Below are 25,490 nucleotides of genomic sequence, written 5' to 3'. Positions count from 1 at the left end.
ACAGTATTACCAGACACCACTAGTGTATTTTAATTCTAAGCACAACAGCAGCTACAGGCCAAAAGGCATGTTTCTTTATTACAGCGCCCCCTAGAGGTCAAAGGTCACCAGATTTCTTGAGCGTCACCCCTGATGGGGTCCTGAGTCCATGTACTAAGTTTGGTTATGATAGATCAATGGGTTGCTGAGATATGAGCTCACTTCCTGTTTGGTGGCTTTGCCGCATATTTCGATTGGCTTTTCGATTTTTTTTCAAGACAAAAAAAAGCAATGCATTAATGAGGCATGGTCTGTAAATGATATCTGTCAAGTTTGGTGTGGATCGGACAAAATTTGTGACCTGTGAAAACTTTTTAGTGTTTTTGATGAAATCCAAAATGGCGGAAAATCACGTCATAGGGTGCGTTGAACTCGGCTTGGTCCAAGGATTCCAATGATACCTCATTTTTGACAATTGGGCCTATGGGTCAAAAGTTACGCGGCGGAACGCGACGTCCAACTTTGGCCTGTTGGTGGCGCTTAGAGCCCTCAAGGTGCCGACATGAATCTTGGTGAAATTAATCATTGGCCTGTCCCCAATCAGTGTGCCAAATTTCACAACTTTTATGGTTTCGGTTCCATGGGCTGCCATAGACTCCAATGGCAGAGGAAAGATGTTAACTAAATATAGCTGCAAGCAGCAATGAGGGGCCAAGCAGTGAGATCAGCAGGCCAGATTTTGCCATGTAAGTCAATGCCGTTGCATCAGACATATAGCCTTAAGCAGTCACAGCAAGTTCCATGCCATACAACCCAAGATTGGCTGAGTTACAAGGTCAAGTTTCACATCAAAACATAACTGATTTTGTGGGGCTGAACCAGGGCTGAGTGTCACCGCCCCCCCCAGCCAGCCCACCGCCCGCCCGCCCCTGCCCATCCCACCCGTCCCACCCTTTGCACGCACAATATTAGAATGAACTAGATGGAACTTGCGGTCATCAGTTTCACATCAAAATAAAAGATTGACTGAGATATGATCACACTTGCTGTGATTTAAACACAGAGGTCAAAAATTGGCGTCATAGGATGTGTTGAACTCAGCTTGGCCCAAGGATTCCAATGATACCTCATTTTGCCATCCGGGTCAACAGGTCAAAAGTTACGTCCGTGAACACAAGTCCAACTTTGGCCTGTTGGTGGCGCTAGAGCGCTTGAGGTGCCGGCATGAAACTTGGTGAAATGAATTATTGGACTGTCCCCAAATAGTGTGCAAAATTGTATAACTTTTTACCAGACGGTTCTATGGGCTGCCATTGACTTCCATTGCAAAATAATGCGCATCAGCAACTACTGGCCAAAATGCATTTTTTTTGTCAATTCTTGGAGCCCCCTAGAGGTCAAATGTCACCAAATTTCTTGAGCGTCCTCCCGATGTGGTCTGAGGTACATGTACTAAGTTTGGTTTTGATACATGAAAGCGTTGCTGAGATATGAAATCACTTCCTGTTTGGCGGCTTTGCCGCAAATTTTGATTGGCTGGTACAGGCCAAAGCTTCTGTCAATTGTTCCAGAAAGCAATGCACTCATCAGGCATGGTCTGAAGATGGTCTCTGCCAATTTTGGTGAGGAACAGATGAAATTTGTGACCTGCGAAAACTTATATGTGTTTTTAATTAAATTCAATATGGCGGCCGAATCAATTACGATGACATCACAAAACGGCTTGGGTCGGCCTAAGGACCTCCAACAGTATTACCAGACAGCACTAGTGCGTTTTAATTCTAAGCACAACTGCTGCTACAGGCCAAAAGGCATGTTTCTTAATTACAGCGCCCCCTAGAGGTCAAAGGTCACCAGATTTCTTGAGCGTCCCCCTGATTGGGTCCTGAGTCCATGGACTAAGTTTGGTTATGATAGATGAATGGGTTGCTGAGATATGAGCTCACTTCCTGTTTGGCCAGGATTAAGCCGCAAATTTCGATTAGCTGTTACGCGAACGGTTTTAGTTCGAAGACAAAAAGCAATGCATTAATGAGGCATGGTCTGTAGATGATATCTGTGAAGTTTGGTGTCGATCGGACAAAATGTGTGACCTCTGATACGTTTTAAGTGATTTTGATGAAATCCAAAATGGCGGAAAATCCATCATGGCGGAAAATGACGTCATAGTGTGCGTTGAACTCGGCTTGGTCCAAGGATTCCAACGGTACCTCATTTTTCAAAATCGGACCAACAGGTCAAAAGTTACGTGCGTGAACGCACGTCCAACTTTGGCCTGTTGGTGGCGCTAGAGCGCTTAAGTTGCCGACATGAAACTGGGTGACATTAATCATGGGACTCAGCCTAATTAGTGTGCCAAATTTCACAACTTTCTATGGTTTCTATGACGGTTCTATGGGCTGCCATAGACTTCAATGGCAGAGGAATAATAATAAGAAACAGTAGAAACACAATGGGTGCCTTCGCAGCTTCGCTGCTTGGCCCCCAATAATAAGAAATCATAGAAACACAATGGGTGCCTTCGCAGCTTCGCTGCTTGGCCCCCAATAATAATGTGCAATTAAGTTGTTTCTGGCATTTCTGCCAGTCTGTGCACCATCATGTAGGCCTATGCCATCATGGCCTTCCTCCTCATCTTCAACCGGGATGTTTTCAGGGTCCGGGAGATTAGCCATCCTGCATATGTTGTGCAGCACAGCAGTGGCATTCACAAACATCACCACTCTCTCAGGGGAATACTGAAGATATCCCCCACTCTTATCATGGCATCTCCATCTACAACAGCATAAATTAACCAGCAGTGCACCAATTAACCAGTTAGTTTGTATTGCCGTCATGGTAACATGCTTTCCTTTTTGGTATGATGTTACAGTCCATATTAATATTAAATAATATTAAACTTATACATTTGCTACATTGCTTTTGAAGTGTATAGTTTAACACTAGCTTCTTCTTCAGGGTTACTACACTCAGGGTTACTACCTTATCTACACTATTGAATGCACCAAAGCAGTATGTCTCACCTTCCTTTCCATATACCATAAAGCCTCTCCTGACGGCTACGGCACCTTTTGTGTGCCACATTATACTTCCTCTCTGCCTCTGTCTGCTCATTCATGACTGGTGTCATTAGGTAGGGTTTCAAGGGGTATCCCGAGTCTCCCAAAAGCCATCCACTTGCCCTGCCCTCACTTAGGTAAGCATTGATATCACTGTAAATGGGCACATTTCATATTTTAAATAGTATTTGAGTGGAGCCTATAATGAAGTCTGTAAAACAATAATTTATGTTAATGTCAGAGACCTACCTGGTGTTGAATATGAATGAATCATGGATGGATCCAGGCCACTTTGCCACCAAATGCCGTATAACCATATTTTGGTCCCCTATGGCCTGAACGTTAATGGCATGGTATCCTTTACGGCACACGTATGCCGGCTCACTTGGGCCACTTGGAGCTTTGATTGGAAAAAGTGACCCATCAATAAGCCCAATTACCCCTGGGGTCATTCCACGTCAATTCAACCAGGGCCCACGCACTTAGGTCTCAAAAAATTCTGAAAAAATTACCAGGTGTACCTATGTTACCCAGGAGACACACTGTAAAATTACTCTTATGTAAGATCAATACTTTCCAAGATCCAGCCAGTTTTACAGGGGGAGGGGGGTGTCGATTTTGTTCTGCCTCTTTTTTTTGTCAAAGTTCAAAAGCCCACAGCGCAAGAACTAAACCATGTAGGAGGCTCACATTTTGCATGCTGGTACATAAATAGGAATAGTATGTAGCAAAATCGTCACGTTTGGTCTGGATTATCCTGCATGGTCATAGCTGTCCCTCAAAGTTGATACAAATTTTATTGAAGTTTTTGGCTGGGCTCTGTTTAAGCCTTCAGAAGACATATTTGTACTCAACATAGGCTCTTGATTTATTTTCCTTACTGAGATAAGTAGAAACACTCACAAAAAACAATGAACAGAAAATAAATTCCTTCAGGGTCTAAACAGCAGACCTTACAAGTCTTAAAAATAATTTTGGTTCTCATTTTCAGAGCACCTAAAGACCTTGTGGGAATATACAAAGATTTTTTAACTCTTTTCCCCATGGAATACCTTATAGAACTACCCTTTTAGAACATTCCAAGGCTACCCATGGAGTATTATTGAATAAAACAATTAAAACTCGCCAGGTGATTACAAATGAATGATACACTCCATCAACTTACCTGAAACATAGTCATGTTATATACTTTTAGAAACCTGAGGTTCTGAGCTATCTATTATGACAATGTCCATTTGTTTTAAATAATATATAGGCAAGTCCTCACCATTGGAACATTTAAAAAATAATTTGGTGTGCTTTGACCACTAGGGGCGCTATATTTATTAACACTTTCACCGATTGAAACTAAACTTGTATAGAGTCATGACCCCATATTAAGACAGCACAATTATTTTGGTGACCTTTGACCACTAGGGTTTCTATAATTATCAATACTTTCACCGATTTAAAAACAAACTTGGTATGTAGTCTTAGGAGTACATCTTGAGGACAGACAATAAATTAGTTGACCTTCAAATCCAGTCCTGTCCAATCCAATCTAATCAGGTCCAATCCAATCCTATCTAACACAACACAGTCAAGTCCAGTCCAGTCCAATCCCAACTCCTGCTCAACTGCTTGGCCCCCTCATTGCTGCTTGCAGCTATATTTGGGGGCCTAGCAGCGAAGCTGCGAAGGCACCCATTGAGTTACTAGCTTTTCCTATTATTACACTTCCGCCATTGGAGTCTATGGCAGCCCATAGAACGTCTGGCTAAAAGTGCAGATTTTTGGCAGAAAGTTTGGGACACTCCACTGACCATTCACACTCATTTACGGACCTCTAAACCCAGCCATCTAAGCGCCACCAACAGGTCAAAATCTGGCGAAAAAATTAAACCGCTGGGTCTAAAGTTATGAAATTTGGCACACTGATTCAGCACTGTCCCATGATCACGCTCACCAAATTCCAGAACTCTATGCCCAACACTCTAGCGCCACCAATGGGTCGAACCTGGACTGCATTCACGCATGTGACCATTGAACGGTGCGTCCGATTTTCACATATCAGGCACCGTTGGAATCCCTGGACCGACCTAAGTTCAATGACCCCTATTACGTCACTTTCCGCCATACTGGACCTCCGCCATATTGTATTTAGTCCAAACTCTACGAAAAGTTTCAGTGGTCAGAAATTTCATCCGATTTTCATGGAACTTGGTGGAGATGATCTTCTGCCCGAGCCGCACAAACGATACTTGTCAGATTCTTCAATTTCATTTTTATTTGCCCGTGACAGCCAATCAAATATGGTGATGAAGCCGCCAAACAGGAAGTGGACTAACATCTCTGTGGTACTTTGAGTTAACATAACAAAACTCGATACCATTAGTCAGGACACTGTCCCAATCACTCACGCAATTTTCATGCATTGAACACTCTAGCGCCACCACCAGTTCAATGCTGGACATGTGTTCATGCGCTTGATCCTTGACTCTTTCCACAATTCAGGTAGTGTCTGAATCCTTGGACCATCCCGAATTCATCGACCCCTATCCTATCACTTTCCGCCATATTGGACCTCCGCCATATTGGATTTAGTCCAAACTCTACGGAAAGTTTCAGCTGTTACAAATTTCATCCGATTTTCACAGAACTTGTCGGAGATGATCTTCAGACCAAGCCGCACAAACGATACTTGTCAGATTTTTCAAATTCCACTTTATTGGCCCATGACTGCCAATCAAATATGGCGATGAAGCCGCAAAACAGGAAGTGGGCTAACATCTCGGAGACACTTTAATGTATGAAGTCCAAGCTTGGTACAGGGACTTCGTATCTGATTGTGAGGACACAGTAGGAAATTGGCATCATTTGGCCTCTATAGGGGGCGCTGTAATACAGGAAGTGGGCTCGTATCTCAGCAACTCTTCGATGTATGAAGTCCAAACTTGGTACTGGGATATATTAGTTGATTGTGAGGACATGGAAGGAAAGTGGTCTCATTTGGCCTCTAGGGGTGCTGTAATAAAGAAAGTGAGCTCACATCTCAGCAACACTTTGATGTATGAAGTCCAAACTTGGTAGAGGGACATGGTAGCTGATTGTGAGAATGCACAAGGACATTGGTGTAATTTGGCCTCTTGCTGTGAGTGCTTGCTCATGCCATGGCAACGCCATTCCTGCTATAGCGCTCTGTTAGGCCCCCGCATTGCTGCTTGCAGCTATATTTGTTGCATTGGATTAGTCTTTCTAGAACAGGCAAGAGCTTTCTAGCCTCACGTCAGCAGCGCTGCATCACCCATACATTAAAACAACCAATAAATCACAGGCGGCATCCAAAAACATTCAGATGGGCTATCCATCCCATAGCCTACAGACTTACTGTAGGCCTAACCTATGCCTATAAATAATTTCTTATCAAAAATATTTCTGGATACGTGCTAAACTCCTTACCTGGTTGTAGCCTAAGTTTTATCCATATGGAGATCTTCAAAGGCTTGCACTATAATTCCAACCCTGTTTATAAACGAACCTGTCTGTTGCTGACAAGATCTCAAATTTCCCGTTTAACACTTCTACATAGAATAGGCTATAATTGCGCAAACATTTCAAATCCCGACTTTAAAACGACAAGGCGTAGACAGGCAAAATAGGCTATTACGCATAGGCTACAAACAATTTCCAAATCAGTTTCAGTAGCCTACGCTACGAGCTGGCCTAAGATCCGAAGTGGCAGACGGATAGGTTACATTACAACAGCAAGACAAAATGTACACATTTGGACCAAAGGTCCATTATTCGGGGTTTTTTTTCAAACTGCAGAAATCAATCCATAACAACCACACCAGCTAACATTAAGTAGTTGGCTACATAGTGGCTTGTTAGCTCACATTAACAGTGTAGATGCTGGCTTGTTTTTCGCACAACCGGAAATAGTCTCCCTGACATAGCTTTTGTGAAATGTTATAAAATATAAAGAGAACGAAAAAAAACGTTATTAACCGGTTTTGTGGATTTCAGAATAACGTTTCTGTTCCGGAACAGTTGAAGACCATTTTGTTTTCGTTTCCGTTTCCGCCCCTCGTAAAATTCCGTTTGTTTTCGGTTTTCGTTTTCCTTCCTTGAACCGGTTCGGAGCCCTGCCATCAGCGCATCTCTAGTGTGTGTGTGCCTCTCGAGCCGATCAAGCAAACTCCCAAGTGCTATTGCGCCACACATTGTAGTTCTCCTGTTTATTCGCTTGGAAAATCGCCACGTTTCATGTTGTTTGACCGTAGTCATTTTAATCAACTACTCCTGTAACTGTATATTTAAGTCGGGAAAACGTGGATGTTTTTGATTACTTCTACGTCTGGCTACGTCTGAGCCCTCTAGCATAGCAACATGCTAACACAATCTCGCCGCGCACCAGAGCGTTTGAGTGCACGTACCGACACGGGAGAGGTATGACTCATCTCGTGAAAGTTAAGGTAAGAACATATATTACTACTTAAATTGGGTGGCGTGTTCCTTTAACCCCATTATAAAAGGAGCAAAATGCTATGCTGTGTTTCACCTGAGGGGGCGCTAAAAAATCTATTAAATTGTAAATGTTTATTTTGGTGTTCCTCAAAACACCTACATGCATTTATTCTGTGAATGGGACTTGGTATAATATTGGTACTTTACACATTAAATATCCATGTAGGCCTACTTAACTATTTCCACATTTGTTATGGTCCTAGCTGCCCCACATAAAATAATATTATTGCATTGCCTGCCGTAATACTTTACTTGCTCATAAAACTCTCCTCCAGAGGCACATTTCTCTAACTACAGACAAGGTAAGTGGTCCGATTTTTGGTATTTGACTCATTTATGTAGTCTAACATTATGTTATGTAGCATTCTATACTATAGACTATGTATGAAATGATAGGTCACAAGTAGCCAAACTCTGTAGTTCTAACGTTAGGGGAATAGTTAACGTTAGCACTTATCCAATCCGTTGATATAAGGAAAGTTATGAAACCCACCTAAACAACGTTAGTGGGTAGATGACAAATAGCAGAATTCAGACTGTCCATGTGTCACACACTTATAAAAAATGGCAATTTTTAAGAATTGATATGGAAATGTTGTAGGTCTGGTAGGTTCAAGTTCTGTCATATTAAATTTATTGGATTTGTATTTCACTTTTGACTTAAAATAATCATCCAAACATAAAAAATGTCATATGGTGTGACTGTCCACCATGTGTGTGAACTTCCTAAAAAGAGTGTATATCCATAAAAAGTATAATTACTTTAAAGTTTTACCATGCATAGACAATAATTGGATGTTTTTTACAACCACAGAAAGTTTTGATGTTTATGCATGCTGTCCAACTAAGTTATAATCAAATATATTTTGTCCATAAAATGGTTGTCATATGGCGTGACACTATATTGTATATTTTGCCCGGGCATTCATTTGGACATTATTATTGGGAAGAGGACCCTGCTTAATCAGGAAGTAACAATAGAATGTCAGGAGTAATTGGCATGGTCAAGAGGTGAGTTCTGCTTTTGGATTTTTATATAAAAAAGCTTTGAATTGACATCATCAATCGTGGCCAAATTTTAGTGTCTTGTGGTGTGACATCATTTGCCTAAAAAAGTAGCTATTTTCCACAAATATTCTTCATGAATTCTTAAAAGCACTGCTGCCATGTGGTCAGTTGCATGCTAAATAATAGTTAGCTGTATTTAACTGTCTAGAAAATTAGCTTAACTGTCAAAATGTCATATAGTGTGACGCTGCATCATATGGTGTGACAGCTTTTTTCAAGTCACACTATATGACATTTCTGTCACACCCTATGACCAAATTGCATTTTTACATAAAAGTTCTTGTAAAATCATGTTTTAAATTCAGATATTATATGTTTTTTGTTAAATCTGTGATAATTGGGTAAAAAATGTATCTGTACAATTCATATTTCTCATACTTTTTTCTTTAATGTTACCATGCCATGTAAGTTTAAAAAATAAATACTAAACTTTCATCTATTTTGCTGTTACACGCATACACCATTCATACAGTGACTTCAAAATTCATTGTTAATGATTTTATTGTCATTAAAAACCCTGTTTTGTTCTGACACATGGTGGAGTGGTGCAGTTCATCATATGGCGTGACACCATGTCATTTGGTGTGACATTAAATAATGTCACAAAAAAGACTTTATAATTGAAAAATCATTAAAACATCAATAGCACACAAAGGAAATGGTATCTGCAAGAACCTCAAGAATTTTGAGTGAGTTCTTACAAGAAATATTAGAATTAAGCTAAAATATCTGGTTACACTTAGGAGCATTCTCCACCTTGACAAAATAACTTGTTAAATTTTAGGTTTTTCTTCTAAATATTCACAAGGAAATGTTGCATATCAAAGCAAACGTGATTAAAATGTACAGTGACATAAATTAAAGTAGAAAAAAGTATCTAATTTTCATTTTATTTCAAATTATTTTCACGTCACACCATATGACAATTTTAGGCACTAACATGACAAATTTACATATAAATATATATTTTTTATTTTATATTAGTCAAGTTTAGAGATACAGCAACACATATAAACACTTTTTAGGGATGATATTTGAAGTTTTTTTAAATTCCTTTTTTCAGGCTTATTTGTCATCCACCCTAATAAGTCGTCACTTTAAATTGACTGGTTAGCTTTAGGTTTCGATAACGTTAGCTAACGACATTCAAACCTAACCTAAAAAAATCCTGTTAACTGTCCACGTGGTAAAATGAGAAGATGAAAACAGGCTTTTTGAAAATCAAGCCCAATTTAAAAAAAATGCTCTGAAAATATTAAAATTATAACAACCAAAGTTAATGCATGGACAGGACCTTATAATACATACATGAGTAGGAAAAAAATCTGATGAATTTGTGTCACATACTTTTTGAATGACAAGCCCTCAAAGGTGGTGATGTTTTTATAATGAATTTATAGCCATTTTCAGAGCTTTGCAGAGGGGGAATTACACAAGATACACCTGATTTGATTGGATTGTTTAATTCAACAGGAAAATGTACTTCTATTCACATAGTTTCACTAATGTGTGTGAAATACCAAAAGAGCCAATAATGTTGGAAGTTGAACAAAAAGGATTGTTCACCACGATGCTTAAAATGACTTCAAACTTCAAAGGGCTGTAGTTTTGGAACCATTAGTGATACAGATATACTATTTAAGATTTATGCATAGGTTTGGTCTACAAACACCTGTGATTTTTTTCTGATTTTTTGGGAGAGGGTGACCTGCCAGCCACTGGGTGACACGGAATGACCCTATTACATACGTGTGCCTGTCTGTGTGCACATCCTGCCAACCATACATCGCTGACATTAACACTAACATTAATTCCTAAAAACATGTGACCATATCTCAACATATCTGCACCTTGAACTATAGACGTAGATCTGAGATCTACACTGAGACTTCACATTCTGAGTATTATCAGAGAATGTCTAATAAGGGGAGAACTGCCACTCTCGGAAAACTTCCGGTTTCTAAACTGGTTGCAGTTCCTTCTATGGTTCCACATGAGGGCGCTCGTCCACGAGTGCAGAATGCATGGAGGTCTATGGAGCTGTACCCCTCAAAATCCACTTTTCTTGGGATATTTTTTTTTTTTCAAGTAATTTGAGTATTGGGTCAAAGACGTGACGCTTGCTTTTTCTGTCCGACTGAACTTTTTACCAATTAATAAACATTAAAATGAATAAAATTATAACATGTATGTCTACCATCTCCCTTATACATCTGCCCACTCTTATTTCTTTAAAAATAATTGGCTATTGGTCATTTTCTGCCATCTGAAGTGTGAAAACATCATGTGGGGCGACCGTCCGGCTTTGACTTCTGTTTGGACAACTGGTTTTAAATCAAACTAAAATAATTTAAATATAATCCTTACCCTATTTGGCATAAGTTTTAAACTTGTTTTCCATTGATTGACAAAGTTATGAAACATTTGTACACACAATTCAATCATAATAAACAAACAAATCTTGTCCGAAGATGTTCATTGTCTGAAATATCATCTGGGGCGACCATCAAGAAAATACAATTAAGGGACTTTTATTTTGACAATCATCTCAAAGAGGATGTTGCATCAGCCAGCCTCATGGTGAGGGTCCCACAGAGACAACTAGCAGGTGAGTAGTCACTCTCATTTTTACAAACAAATCCTCTTTAAAACTGCTGCAGTGTATACGTCACATTTTGATATCATGTGGGGGCGACTGTAAATAATACGTTTTATACGCAAATCTTTATTTTTAATGTAAATTTGTCAGTGATATGTGGTGAGAAGAAGCTAGCTTGGGTTCTATAGCTAAGCATTAGCCTGTTATACTTGATTAAACATCATCTGGGGCTGACCGAAAGATCATGTGGGGCGAATCGCCACTGATTGCTTAAATGATAGAAAACACATATCATGTATTTGTAGTTTCTGTATGCAAATGTTTTCATTCATTATATGCATTTAGTTGTTTTAAATAACTTTCAACATTTCACCACATATTTTTTCTAAATTTCAATCATTTCCATCCTACTTCAGAGAGGACTAAGCTTACTTCTTTTTGATTATTATGTTTTTATCAGAGAAATGTGTGAATATTAAGCATTCATTCTACTTTTTCTAATTCCTTTTCTAACTCTGTGTATGTTTAAATATACTTTTTTTCTAGATGGCCCCACTAACAAGCAAAGAAAAGACTGCTCACTACAGGCAGCGGATCAATGCAGATCCTGTAGCAAGAGCTGACTATCTTGCCTAATATCCTGACTAGGGGTGGGCGATATATATAGATCTCAAGATAATATCGTGATTGTTGTTTTAACAATGTGCAAATTTACATTATCGAAGTATTTAAATTACTTATGGGGAAAGAAACACTCAAAATCACGCATTGAAACCCCATACATTCACTAAATCCAGGAGGTGTATGCAAGAGAAGCCCCGTTGCAGCAGAGCAAGTGTCACATGATCGCTAGTGGGTCCACGTTGTCACACGCAGACCTAATGTTTATTTTGTGTAGCGAGATCCAGACGTAACCTACTTGGGATTTTGTGCAGCTACTTCTGTTCACGTAGCATTAATGAGACCGTCACATTTTTTCCGACATGGTATTATATGGAGAGAAAACATTTGCCTTTGAGTATTTTAATAGTCAGTTGAAAAAAAAAAACTCATCTCATGTAACCCTTTTGTAAATGGACTGAAGTTCGCTCTAAATATCTACGTGTATCGATTATGCTAACCGTTAGCATCTCTATGGGATTTCTCATACATTATCCATAAGCTAATGCATTAGTTTCTATTCTGTAACTTGGAATGCTAGCCTACATGATTTCTCTTAAAACAAAACATCGAAGGAAATAACTTAGATGTACTCTGTTGGTCTGCTTAGTTTTACAGTGAATCCTAAGTATAGGTTTTTGAAAGGAACTTCAGCTTCAGACTTTCTGTTGAGAAACTGTTAGGCCTAGTCATCTTCTTTAATGTAGCTGGCTAGACCATGCCATTGCCACACAAGTGGGCAAAATTGGAAATGTGTCAGAGTGACAAATCATTGGTTGATTTGGTTAAAAAGTCACAGGATAGGTTATTGGTTATTATTGTATTGATGCTATTCATAAATAATGAGCTGTAAAGTAATTCAGACTTCTACAATTTTTTTTAAAGGATAGACTAATTATCGTTATCGTCAAAATCACAAAAAATATCGAGATATTATTTTGTGTCCATATCGCCCACCCCTAATCCTGACTAATAGTGAGCAGGGCTCTACAGTGCGCCTATTTCACTCGCACATGCGAGTAAAAATGATGGCGTGCGAGGTCAAAAAAATATTTAGGCGCACTGGTGCAAATGACTTCTAACCATGTCAATGTTTGTCTACAAAATACACCGCAACATTAAGAAACATTACTGGTGCAAACCATAGAATCACGTCGCGAATGCAGCATAAAAACTACAACTCCCATCAACGTTAGCAGTTTCGCGTTGTGACTCGCTAGTAGTCGCTTCTATCAAATCAAGAGCACGAAAAAAGTGGAAAGTTAGACTAGCCAGCCAAGATGCAAAGACTGAAGAAATTAGTTCTTCTATCCACCGAATTCATCGGATTTTGGAGGAACAGGATGAGATTCTGAGAATGCAGTGAGAGAAGAAAAGGTAACCTAACATGCCTTTTAGCCCAGTTGACGTATTGGCTGCAATATGCAAAATATAGCTGTAGCGAACAGGCACAAAAGTAGCTTCCCGTAATACTCCCATTTTATTCAAAGGTAGAACGCTACTGACAACTCCAGGCTTCCACGCATGCTTGTTTGTTTACACTGAATACAAGCTGAAGTGCAAAACGAAAGTAGGCCTAACGTTTGCCTACTGCCCCCATCAATGCAGATATTTCAAATAAAAAGTAAAAGTATAAAAAAATATATATATCCTTGATTAGCCTATGTTGGGTTTTGTGGATGAGAAAATGTTGTAGTTAGCTGTTTTAGGCAGTAGCCTATGCAGTCAGATAGGTCACCATTGGCATATTTGGATTAGCTACAGATGGATTCACAAATAAATAAATTAGCCTACATTTGGCAGGATACTTGATATACAGGCTAAATGCAAATATGGCAATGTATTATACTATTTTACATTAACAAAATGTAGGAAAATAGAACAGACTGTAAATAAAGTAGGCTCTGATCTTTAAAATCCTATTTCCTGTAGCCTAAATGTTGTCAGTCATTCTTAATATTCGCAATTGGTGCACTGGCATGTTTAAGTGTTAGCTGCAGTGTAATGTTAGATTATGTTTAAGTTAAGTACAGAACTGACTGTGCGCCCAAATTTTTCTCTGTGCTCCTAGATTTTTTAACTTGGGCACACAAGTGTTCCTGGAAAAAAATGTTAGCCCTGGTGAGGAAACTGTTAATGTTATGAAATGTGTCAAATGAAATGGATATGCTGATTCTTCATAAAATTTCATTAAATGTGTTTTAACTATCAAAATCATTGAATAGTCTTAATTGCTTGCTGTTTTTCATCATGTGGGGCGACCACTTGTCATGTGGGGTAACCAACCATATTCAATTCTGTAGTAAATTAAAAAAATAATGTTTGTCCATTTTGGTTGAAATATAATTCATTGGTATAACATGAATAAGTGGATACTATATCTACACATTTTAAATCAGTTTTATGGATTATATGAGTAAAATAAATATGTAATTGCTTTATGAGGGTGACACTGCCATTATAGATAAAAATGTATTTAACATCATTTGCAATAAATGAAAGGACACATGAGAATATCTTTCTTAAACAGTTCAATTAACTAGAAAATGTAATTTCGAGGAAATTACCAGCGCATGAAAATATAAACATCTATATATACATAAAATGCAAAACAAACTTTTATTTGATAACAGTTGACAGAAGTCATAGTTGATAACAACTGACAGTTGAAATGGCTGAACAGTTAAATAGTTGAGTAGTTTAAATAGTTATTTATATTTATATAAATAGTAATTATTTAATAGTGAATTATTGTAGTGAGGAAATTTATTTTGAAACAGTTGTGGGCAGAGGAAATAGTTGAACAGGATCTGTAGAGCCAGATTGTATGTTTAAAGCCTGAGACAGAGTATAGTTTAAAAGTTAAATATAGATAGTGTAATGGATGTTGATAGACAGAAAGTTGAATGGATGTTGATAGGCAGATTGTTTAATGAATGTTGATGGGATGGTTTAATGGGTAGATGAGTGAATGGTTTGAAGAGGATGAATGGATAGAAAGTTGGATGGAATGTGCCTTATATCCTTGTAGAATGGAGATACACAGAGAGAGTTGGCCTAATTGAGCAGAAAGCAGTGATACAGGTGCAATCAGTTTAACTAGCTTTTTGATGGGACCTAGTTGAGCAGCTGGAAGTTGATACAGGTGCAAATCAAGTTAATTAGCCCATTATGATGTCATAGTCCCCATACAAAGTCTATGGGGAAAATAAGCTTGTTTTTTATTAATATCTCAAAAAAGTATAAAGTTTACAAAAGTGAAAAATACATTCCTCAAGTCTCCTTTTCAAGACCTACGTTACAAAGTTTGAACGAAGTTTCTACGTTAAACGGTTGAAGCTGAATTAGACGCAGAAATTTGGTGGGAAGAAGAAGAAGAAGAAGACTTCGGATAACAAAACAGTGCATTTTCATGCACTGTAATTACTGATACTTATTCAAATATAACTTATGTAAAGGAAATCTATTAATTTTAAGATAAATTACGGTCGCCCCAAATGACTTTTTTAAGGTCGTTGCCCTATTCATTTGAGTTTAAAAGCACTAAAATATCTTTGTTTGAAGTTTTCACACACTTGCATGTGTAGACTACACTCCAAATGTTTAGAAAATAGCCAAATATATTATTATTTCAAGTTTTTAAAAAATGGGCCTCTTAAAGGCCTTATACGTCATTGACCCTATTGCATTCGAAAGGGGAGGCAAAGAAAATACACTTGGTTGAGTATTATATTTTTTAAAGTCACTTAATTGTTCTAAAAAGCCTTTCAAATGTGTCAATGACGTCATTCATTAGCACAATGCTAGCGTGTTATGTGCAACAACGACCCAACCTGTAAGAAATCAAAAGGACATAAGTACTCGTTCATTCAACTTTTGACCTATAACCCATGTTGAAGTTATACAAACTACAATCAAATCTGAGATTTGTCCACGACAATCAGGTGAAAGAGACCAATTTAGCTGTCTAGCTCCATTGACTCCCATTCATTCTGCACTCATGGCGATCGCCCCCAGTGGAACTCTGGTGGAACTGCATCCAAAATTCGGTACAATGGGACTTACTTAATACGGAGTGGCAAGGCTCTCCGTAGACGGGCTCTGGTATTATATTGTTGCAGGAGGACTATGCCAACAACTATATGAAGCATGCATACATTTGAATAATGTGCTGTGACATTTGTGAAACTTAGCTGTGCTGTTAGACCTCCGTTTTTAGACCTGAGCTGTGCTGTGTGAAAATTAAGATTCTAACCTAAGTTCTGTCTAAAACTGATCATCTGAAAGGCTGGATCTTGTTCTTCAGTCTTTATCACCATCAAAAGTGACCTATTTTTTACAATTAACTGAGACCTCTAGCTCTTGCTGCCATTTCAGAATTACCACTGATAAATAGATCTGTCTTAGGATAATATGATTGGCATTATCAAGTTCTGTTTATATATACACACACACACAACTGTGATTTTTTTTACTTCAAGCTTACATTGGTTGTTAATTGTTCATTAGTGTATTCTGAGTATCATTCTGCTGTATTAAAACAAAGAATGTTGATCAATATTGAATTAACAATTTATTTTTACTGACTGTCATATACTCTAAGCTAACATCTAATCAAGTAAGTGGTTTTCAAGAATACTGGACACGTCTATGTAATCTGAATAATCATACTGTAAGTAATGTAATGTTATACACAGCAGCTTTTTTGCATTTACATGCAATGGTAATTCCCTGGAATTCCATTTTCTAGTTAATAATAATAATACGGCGGTTTTATCTTAAAACTAGAAGCTAACTGTTAGACGTAATAATGTCATCGTTGGCTTGCCATACATATCCATTGATAACGTTACCCGAACGCAGTATTGATGTACGATATGTTAAAATAGTTCACTTCACTGGTATAAATAAATAGGCAACAACTTACCTGAAGTAATGTGTCGACAAGTGCCTCGACGTTTCCCAGTTCATCTGGATCAACATTTTCAATCTCATTCCAATCTAACATTTTGCAGGTTGGGTTAATTTATTCACTCGAAATCAAAAGTCCCGAGTTAAGATTTAATTCTAGCTTCTACAAACATTTCGAAATTCAGGACTAACTAATCTTTTTAGGTTAATATTATCTAAGTTCGCTATGAATAACATTAACCAAACTGACGTTAACACGTGTAGCACTAACAGTTATTAACGTTAACGTTAGAAGCTAGGACTATAGCCACTGTGTTTAGTCAACGTTGATGTTTAAGCCGAACACAACGAACGTTAGTTAAAACCTCTAGTGCTAGCTGCTAGAACTACCGCATTCACTCAGATAAACTTACACCTGAACACGAAGCGGTAGTACTACTGATAACTTAATGGGATAAAATATCTTGTTTTTACAGTCTAGGTATGGTTGTAATGGGTAAATTCCTTGTGTATCAAAGAGGTTCTTTCCACAGTGTTTGGCTAGCAACCCTGATAGCAACCCTACGAAGGTGTTTCATCCGCTACTCGACATTCCTTCAAAATAAAAGTAGGAACTAGATGTCCAACATGGTGAAACCGGTCCAGCACTGAAGAAGTTCAGAGATGACTTTTAAAAAATCATTAACAGCCCTGCAAAAAATAAAATCTAACCAAGTGTTATTAATCTTATATTAAATTCAAAAAATCTATTTGGTATTGTTTTTACTATGAAGAGAGTTAGTACTCTCAAAAAATAATTTTAACGCAAATTTGCTTGTTTTCAGGATGAGTTGTTACATTGTTACATGGTTACATTTTATTAGATAAGCAGTTTTTGCAGAGAGTGGGTATATTGTTATTATTATTATTATTGTTTATTACTTTTTATATTGTCATTAGCAGCATCCTGTCTAATCCTGTCTTTTGTTTTTTTTTTGTGTGTGTGTGTGTGTGTGTGTTGTGCGCGCACACCTTTTTCTAGACCCTTTGATCACAGAGGTAGATAGAGATGCAACTGCAGCACCGATAGCAGAAGACACAGAACAGAATCGTGTAGTGACTCCCCTGAAACAGCAGTGTCTTCTTTCACGCTACAAGATTAGATTAGATTAGATTCAACTTTATTGTCATTGTGCAGAGTACAAGTACAAGGCAACAAAAGTATAAGTAAGTATAAGGATATATACTCTTTTGATCCCTTGAGGGAAATTTGGTCTCTGCATTTATCCCAATCTGTGAATTAGTGAAACACACTCAGCACACAGTGAGGTGAAGCAGACGCTTAACATGATCCGTAAAGAGGCAAAGCAGAGGCAGATAATTTTTTAGATTAAATTAGATTGGATTTAACTTTACTGTCACTGTGCAGAGAACAAGTACAGAGACAACAAAATGCAGTTTGCGTCTAACCAGAAGTGCAAAAAAGCAGAAAAGTGCAATGTGATATACACAGTATAGGCAGGTGGTGCATATAGACAGGACAAGAAATATAGTGCAGTGTAGACAGTAGTATACAGTTGTTTTGCAGAAGGTAGTTTAGAGTAGCATAAATTAAATATAAATATTAGGGCTGTCAAAATAACTGATTAATTTCGATTAATTAATTTAAGAAAAAATAACTGATTAAAAAAATAACGCAGATTAATCGATTCTGTATGACCTTTGACCCCGAACCGTTGTAGTTTGTAACCATTAGACTGTAAAATGAAGGAGAGAGAAGAAAATGTGCTGCCTAGATCATTGATTGGAACATTTACTTTTCAAAAACGGCCTGATGGTGTTGATAAAAATAAAGTGTTGATTAAAATAAAGTCCTCTGCAATGTATGTGATAAAAAATACTTCTTCCCGAAGCACTTTTGAATTTATTTCCTCAGCATATTAGGTCATATCATAGATTATTATGGCCATTATTAAAATAATAATAAAAGAGTTTTTGAACTTTAATGTCACTAATGCTGATTATTCAATGATTCATTTGAATTTAAATATTTTAAATACTTTCACAGCAAAAATCATATATGCGATTAATTTAGATTAATTAATCACAGAGTATGTAATTAATTAGATTTTTTTTTTTTATCAATTGACAGCCCTAATAAATATGTGCAGTGTATTAGCAGTTACCTTATGAGCAGAATAAATATGGCTATGTAATATGAACAATGTATGAACAACATGAACAGGTATGTGTAATTTAGTGGCGGTACCATTATAGTAGTAGTAAGAACAATATAGATATGCAGTGTATACAGAATATATTACAGAAAAACTGAATAAATATGGATATTTAGTATGAACCATATAGACAGATATGTACAGAATGTACAACTATGTGCAGTGTGGTAACAGTACCATTGTAGTGCAGAAACAGTAACATTACAATAGTATTAATAATAAGTGTATGTGCAGGGTGAAAAGCAGTAGAATATGGCTATAAGTGTAATTACAGTATGTACATTTGTAAATAGACACTATGGGTGGGATAGGGTAGTGCAGTTGGGGGGGGGGCTAGGGGATGTCTGCCTCCTTGTTGTCCCCGTCAAGGTTGCCATGGTCGTTGAGGTACATTTTTCATATTACTGCTGATGTACAGCCTTCACTGTACTTCTTTAAGAGATAGATAAAGTATTTACAGGCCCACACAGACCTGTGTGCAGACCTTCTCCCTGTATCTCTCTGACACGTTTTGTCTGGCACCTGTAAATATATATTTTGGATGTGACGTGAGATAGGCCTCGCTGACTTAGATCATGGTCAATGTTGGCGGTGAAGGATGCGTACACACAGTTCAGCCCCGTTCACGCAGCGTTTTTTGTGTGTAGCAGGCTTTATAAATGAGGCCCCTGGTGTGAAAGGGCAAGTAGCCTATAGATACTGACAGTTAAAAGGATCAGAAAGGTTACCGCCCCCTACAGTGGGTCCCAGTTAAGTTTGGACGGGTTCCTTCAGGAATCACGCACCCCATTTTCTCAGCAGAAATGGCACAAACTGCAGTTGACACAAACAACCACAAGGTGTCACTTTGGAGTTCTGCCACTACTATTTTTGATGCGATCTGACTTACTGCTTCTATGATGCAGTTTCCAAGTCAGTAGAACAATCAGAGAAAGCTGAGCCATTACCAAACATATATGATAATACAATAGCGTGAGTTTATATATCTTATACCCTATTTGTCACATTACTTATAGATTTGATAGTGTAACGATAAGCGCATGAGACTTTCAGCGGGGGCACGGGAACTTAAATTGATCACGGTAGTTTAAGCTTACACTTGACAAAACATTCTAATATGAAAATGTAGATGCAATTGTTGTAAGATGGTGCAGCTTAAGAAAGCACCGTGCGCAGGGATGGAGAGAGAGAAAGCAGAGGGGATATGTGTGTTAGAACTTAGATGCGTGTGGAAAAAGTAACTGTGGTGTTGAGTGCTGTTGAGACTGGAGCCATATTCAAAATAATGCAAAAAATAAATCCGCAGATAAAACCAATTATCCTCATTCATTGCAACCGCAGCATGCCTGCTTGTCGACGTTCAAACGAATAAGATATCAAAGCACCTTTTGCGTTTGAATGTAGCACGATTTTTTTTAAACAGCTAGACAAATGATTTAGCTAATTGATTATGGCCTGTACACCAGCAATTGTTGAACATTTACAACATTTGAACCTGTACAAGTACATTGACAGTAGCCCAGCCTAACAAGCATGTTGCATGTTGTAGGCCTACTGTAGAAATTTCACTTAAATTGCAACCGCAACATGCCTGCTTGCCGACGTTCAAACGACAACGAAAAAGATATCAAAGCAACAAGTGTTTTTTCTTTTCTTTTTGAGCACGTCCGAATCCCAGGACATAACGCACTGGACCTTATAATAGGCTCTAGATATAATTCCAAAGGGGGCAGATAGGGGCCTACTGCACTTAACACTTAAAAAGATGACTGAAAAACGAAGCTTCCCGAAATTTGAAATTGCGATCAGTGACTGGCATCGGGTGAACGAAGCTTTTCGAAGTTGAACAGGCTATTAAAAACTATTTGCGCACCTCAATGCCACACGAAAGACTGGGCTCTCCCTTCTATGAATTGAAAAAGACGTTATGCTACCTGCAAACTGGCCAAAAGGAAGGAGTCGTAGCATGCAAGCTCCCAAATTGACACAGTAGCCTACAGAAGGCCTCAATAGCCTAAATTGTTGGGACTGGGGAGGGTCATGCGTTTTTTCTCAATCACTTTGGAGGGTCATAGAAAAAAATGTCTTGCTGGCGTGAGGGAGGGTCCGCCTTTTTTTGACGCTCCCAAAACTCCTCGGTAGACCCTTAAATAAATAATGAACAGTCCCTAATTGATTATAGCCTGTAGGCCTACACCAGCAATTGTTGAACATTTACCTGTACAGGACAGTAGCCCAGCCTAACAAGCAGATGTTGCAAAAGACATTAAAAGACGCAATTAATCAGAAATAAATAATGTAATCTGCATCGCTTTATTGAACAAACTGCAAGCAACAAGAGGGTTGAGTTCGCTGTGAGGCCAAACCCAAGAGCAGAGCCTATCTGTTAAAGGGGTGGTTCAGGATTTTGGACATAAGACCTTATTTCCAAGTAAGCAAGTGTGATATTTATCAGTGGAGACCGTTTTCAGCACGTTTCATCCAGTCCTTCTAATTGCAGAGTTCGCAGGTGCTAGGCTAGCGCAAGTCAACGGTATGTGCTAGCCTGCCACTAAAGACAGTCTTACCCACTCCAAAGTACATGATGGGGGAGGAATGCAGATTACATTATTTATTTCTGATTAATTGCGTCTTTTAATGTCTTTTGCAACATCTGCTTGTTAGGCTGGGCTACTGTCCTGTACAGGTAAATGTTCAACAATTGCTGGTGTAGGCCTACAGGCTATAATCAATTAGGGACTGTTCATTATTTATTTAAGGACTGGCAATTTAAGGCAATTAGAAGGACTGGATGAAACGTGTTGAAAACGGTCTCCACTGATAAATATCACACTTGCTTACTTGGAAATGAGGTCCTATGTCCAAAATCCTGAACCACCCCTTTAAGGCACTCGATAGGCTATAACGAGCTGTGTGCGCCTGGAAAGACAATAGAAGATGCTTTCTGAATAGCACAGCGAAGACGGCTCTGGTCATCCCATACCCTCCCCCCACTTCCTGTAGCCTACCATTATGACTTTGCCGTTTTGGGACATTAAGCTTTTTCACGTTAAGCCCCCCTCCCCCATCCCCTTCTTTCACAAGCAGTGGGGAGCGCGGGGCACAAAGTAACACTTCTTGGTAGACAAAGGAGGGTTCTCCGCGCTTCTGTCGTTTGGCCACAATCCGTTGCAACCAGGCCAGGACAGATATTTTAGAGCAGGGTGTCAAACTCATTTTTCATAGAGGGCCACATCATTGAATTTATAGGTTACTGAGGGCCACATAATCGGCTTAACATGTGCATGGTGCAACCATGAAATCGGTATTGCAGTATGGCTTATTCAAAATTGCTGTGAAATAATGGTCCTAACCACTTTAAAACAGTGTGGCTGAAATAAAAAAACAAACAGCCTACAACAGTAACATTTTCAAATGCAACTTCTATGCCTACAGTATTAGTTAACAACTGATCAACATGCATTCATGGACTGACATTGATGAGAATAAACTGCAGTCAATAATGTGCATAACAATGTCCTTAACACATATCACCACTAAAATTAACTGTGGCTAAGAAAGGTACTGTGTGTGTGTGTGTGTGTGTGTGTGTGAGAGAGAGAGAGAGAGCTATGGTACGTACCCCCACCCCCGCAAAAACAAATTCACGCGTGTAGGCCCTACAAGATTTGTCCGTTTCCCGGTTTTATGTCCGTGCATTGCAAAAAAAGTAGCCTACATAGCATAACAATATCCACATGCAATAATACAACAACAACGTCTACGATGACCTATTCATTTGGACAAATTGATACAGCCCTATAGCTAAAGTTAGCTTTAGTTTTGTTCTAGCGTGACGTCTGGCTTTAAACAGCTGTAATCTAACGTTCTGACAAGCACACCAGTTGCCTACCTTGTTCTTGCCCATCTGGAATAACTCCTCTAGCTTTGCTGCCTCCATCCTTTCTGTTTTCGTTGTTTAAACTTGTGATATCCATAACTAGTGAATTAGCCCAACATTGTGTGCTGATAACCATATATAGACAGCCGAGTAAAAGAAAACAACAAGTAGCCTAGTTGTGCCTGCGTGCGTATTCTGTCTCCTGCTCAAACAAAATGTGTGCGCGTTAATTTTGATAACGTGTTTACTAACTTTACGCGATAGAAAATTGTAAATAGCCTGATGGCATGCAGCTAATGGGATACTGTGCATAGTTGGGAAGGTATGGTGAGCCAATTTGGTGTGATACACATTACACACACACAAGGGAAGTTTTCTCTCGTTGTTGAGGGACTGACGTGCCGTTCAAAATCATCGTATGTTTGACATCCCTGTTTTAGAGAGGAGAGACGCCGGTGCAGTTCAGATGTCTTCTTAATTTTATTTATTCTTCAGTAAAAGGTGCAGAACATTATTAAACTTTGACTAACGTTTCGATGTGTCGATGTTTTTGACTAACGAACATCGAATCAAAGTTTAATAATGTTCTGCACCTTTTACTAAAGAGCTGCACCGACGTCTCTCCTTCTCTCTAACATTTTTTGGCTTTTGGCTAAAATCATTTGAGTTTCACTAGTCACATGTTTTAACAAGCAACACTTGTTATTGAACTAATAACAGACGTGTGTCGAAAATTTACTTTATTTTCCATACGGAGAAATAACAAATAATATGCAGAGTCTAACCAAGGTCAATCATGCCAAAAAAGCCCTCAAACCTGAAAACACATGAGGCAAAAGTGCAAAGCATCACAAAACTAACTAAACTAACACGCGCATATTTACAGTGCATGAAAATGTTCTTCCTAGGCAACTTCTTCTTATTACAGTGCATGAAAATGCACCGTACTGTTCTTCCTAGGCAACTTCTTATTATTACAGTGCATGAAAATGCACTGTACTGTTCTTCCTAGGCATTTTAATATTATTATTACAGTGCATGAAAATGCACTGTACTGTTCTTCCTAGGCTTCTTATTACAGTGCATTAAAATGCACTGTACTGTTATTCCAAGGCATTTTATTATTATTATTATTATTATTCTAACGGAGCTAATGCAGCTTCAACCGTTTAACGTAGAAACATTCAAACATTGACGCATAGGTCTTAATTAGGACATGTGGGCTTTGTATTTTTCATCTTTGTAACTTTTATACTTTTTAAACTATTAATTAAAAACTATCAAAATTTCCCCATTGACCCAACATTGCCCTTTATGACATCACAGCAATTAGAATCCTATGGCAGGTGTTCAGGCCACCTGGACCAACTGCCAGTCTCAGGCTTTAAGCATACAAACTGGCCCTATTAAGACTACACATCCTGTTCAACTGCTTCCTCTGCCAAAAACTGTTTCAAAATAAAAGTCCTCACTATAATATTTCACTGTTAAACAATTTAACCCTTTAAACTACTGAACTTTTTAACTGTTCAGCCATTGTAACTGTTACTTGTCATCAACTATGACTCCTACCCACTGTAGCTAGTTAGCTAAGTTAGCTAAAATAACATGGTTAAGATAGTTAGCATGTTAGCATGCTTAAGCAGCATTTTTAAAAAAACTGCTAAAAATGATTAGCTAAGTTAGCTAAGTAACATGGTTAGCATAGTTAGCATGTTAGTTAGCATTTTTAGCATACCTACTAAAAATGATTAGCTAAGTTAGCTAAGTCACATAGTTAGCATGCTATCATGTTAGCATGCTAGTTAGCATAACTGCTAAAAATGATTAGCTAAGTTAGCTAAGTAACATGGTTAACATAGTTAGCATGTTAGTTAGAATAGTTAGCATACCTACTAAAAATGATTAGCTAAGTTAGCTAAGTCACATGGTTAGCATACTTAACATGTTAGCATGTTAGTTAGCATAACTACTAAATATGAAAACATTAGCTAAGTTAACTAAGTTAAGTAACTTGGTTAACATTATTATCTTATTATAACTGCTAGCAAACATTAGAGCCATTCCAACTGTCAGTTATCATCAATTATCTACCTAAATAATTTAACCATTTAAATTATCCACCTATTTAACCGTTCAATCATTCCAACTATATTAAACCTCATCTACCTAGCAACCAATACAGTTTGTTTTTACTCTGTATGATATTTTACATCATATTTTTGCATTTTCATGCACTGTATTTCCTTCAGGAAATGCTTTTCTAGTTCTTCTTCTAACGCAGTTATTGCAGCTTTTATTATTTTAAGCAGTTATTGAAACTTCAGTTTGGCCTCCATTTTGATAATTGTGTCTGTCATTAATTTGGATGGTTCTAATAAATTTGCGTTGTGTGTGTATCTTTTCCTTTTTATAAATGTAGATGAATTGGTCGGTGTGGTGGTGTAGTTGTGGTCGGTGTGGGGGATGTGGACCAGGAGCTCTTCACACTGGGAGCAGGAGGAGAGTAGAGGATCTGATGTGATTCCTTTTACGAGCCACCCAGAAATGTATGTTAAAACTTCCTCCTCGATGCAGTCTGAGGTGACCTCCATCACATCCATTATCTCAGC

At 38.2% G+C, this 25,490-nt stretch overlaps 1 protein-coding gene across 1 annotated transcript in view; it reads right to left on the bottom strand.

Moving 5' to 3' along the window:
- cep290 (centrosomal protein 290) overlaps nucleotides 1-17,352 on the bottom strand; it is a gene marked incomplete in the record, with an annotated part of 207,938 nt that extends 190,586 nt beyond the window's left edge. The window contains 1 exon segment of the mRNA XM_048256361.1: nucleotides 16,799-17,352. Within this exon segment, the coding sequence (XP_048112318.1) occupies nucleotides 16,799-16,879 (81 nt within the window).
- Nucleotides 17,353-25,490: the final 8,138 nt, after the last annotated feature.

The sequence above is a fragment of the Alosa alosa genome, chromosome 11 (assembly GCF_017589495.1).
Source record: "Alosa alosa isolate M-15738 ecotype Scorff River chromosome 11, AALO_Geno_1.1, whole genome shotgun sequence".
In the NCBI taxonomy this organism is placed as follows: Eukaryota; Metazoa; Chordata; class Actinopteri; order Clupeiformes; family Clupeidae; genus Alosa; species Alosa alosa.
The sequence above is the reverse complement of the archived record's forward strand: the minus strand, read 5'-3'. Positions and strand labels throughout refer to the sequence as shown.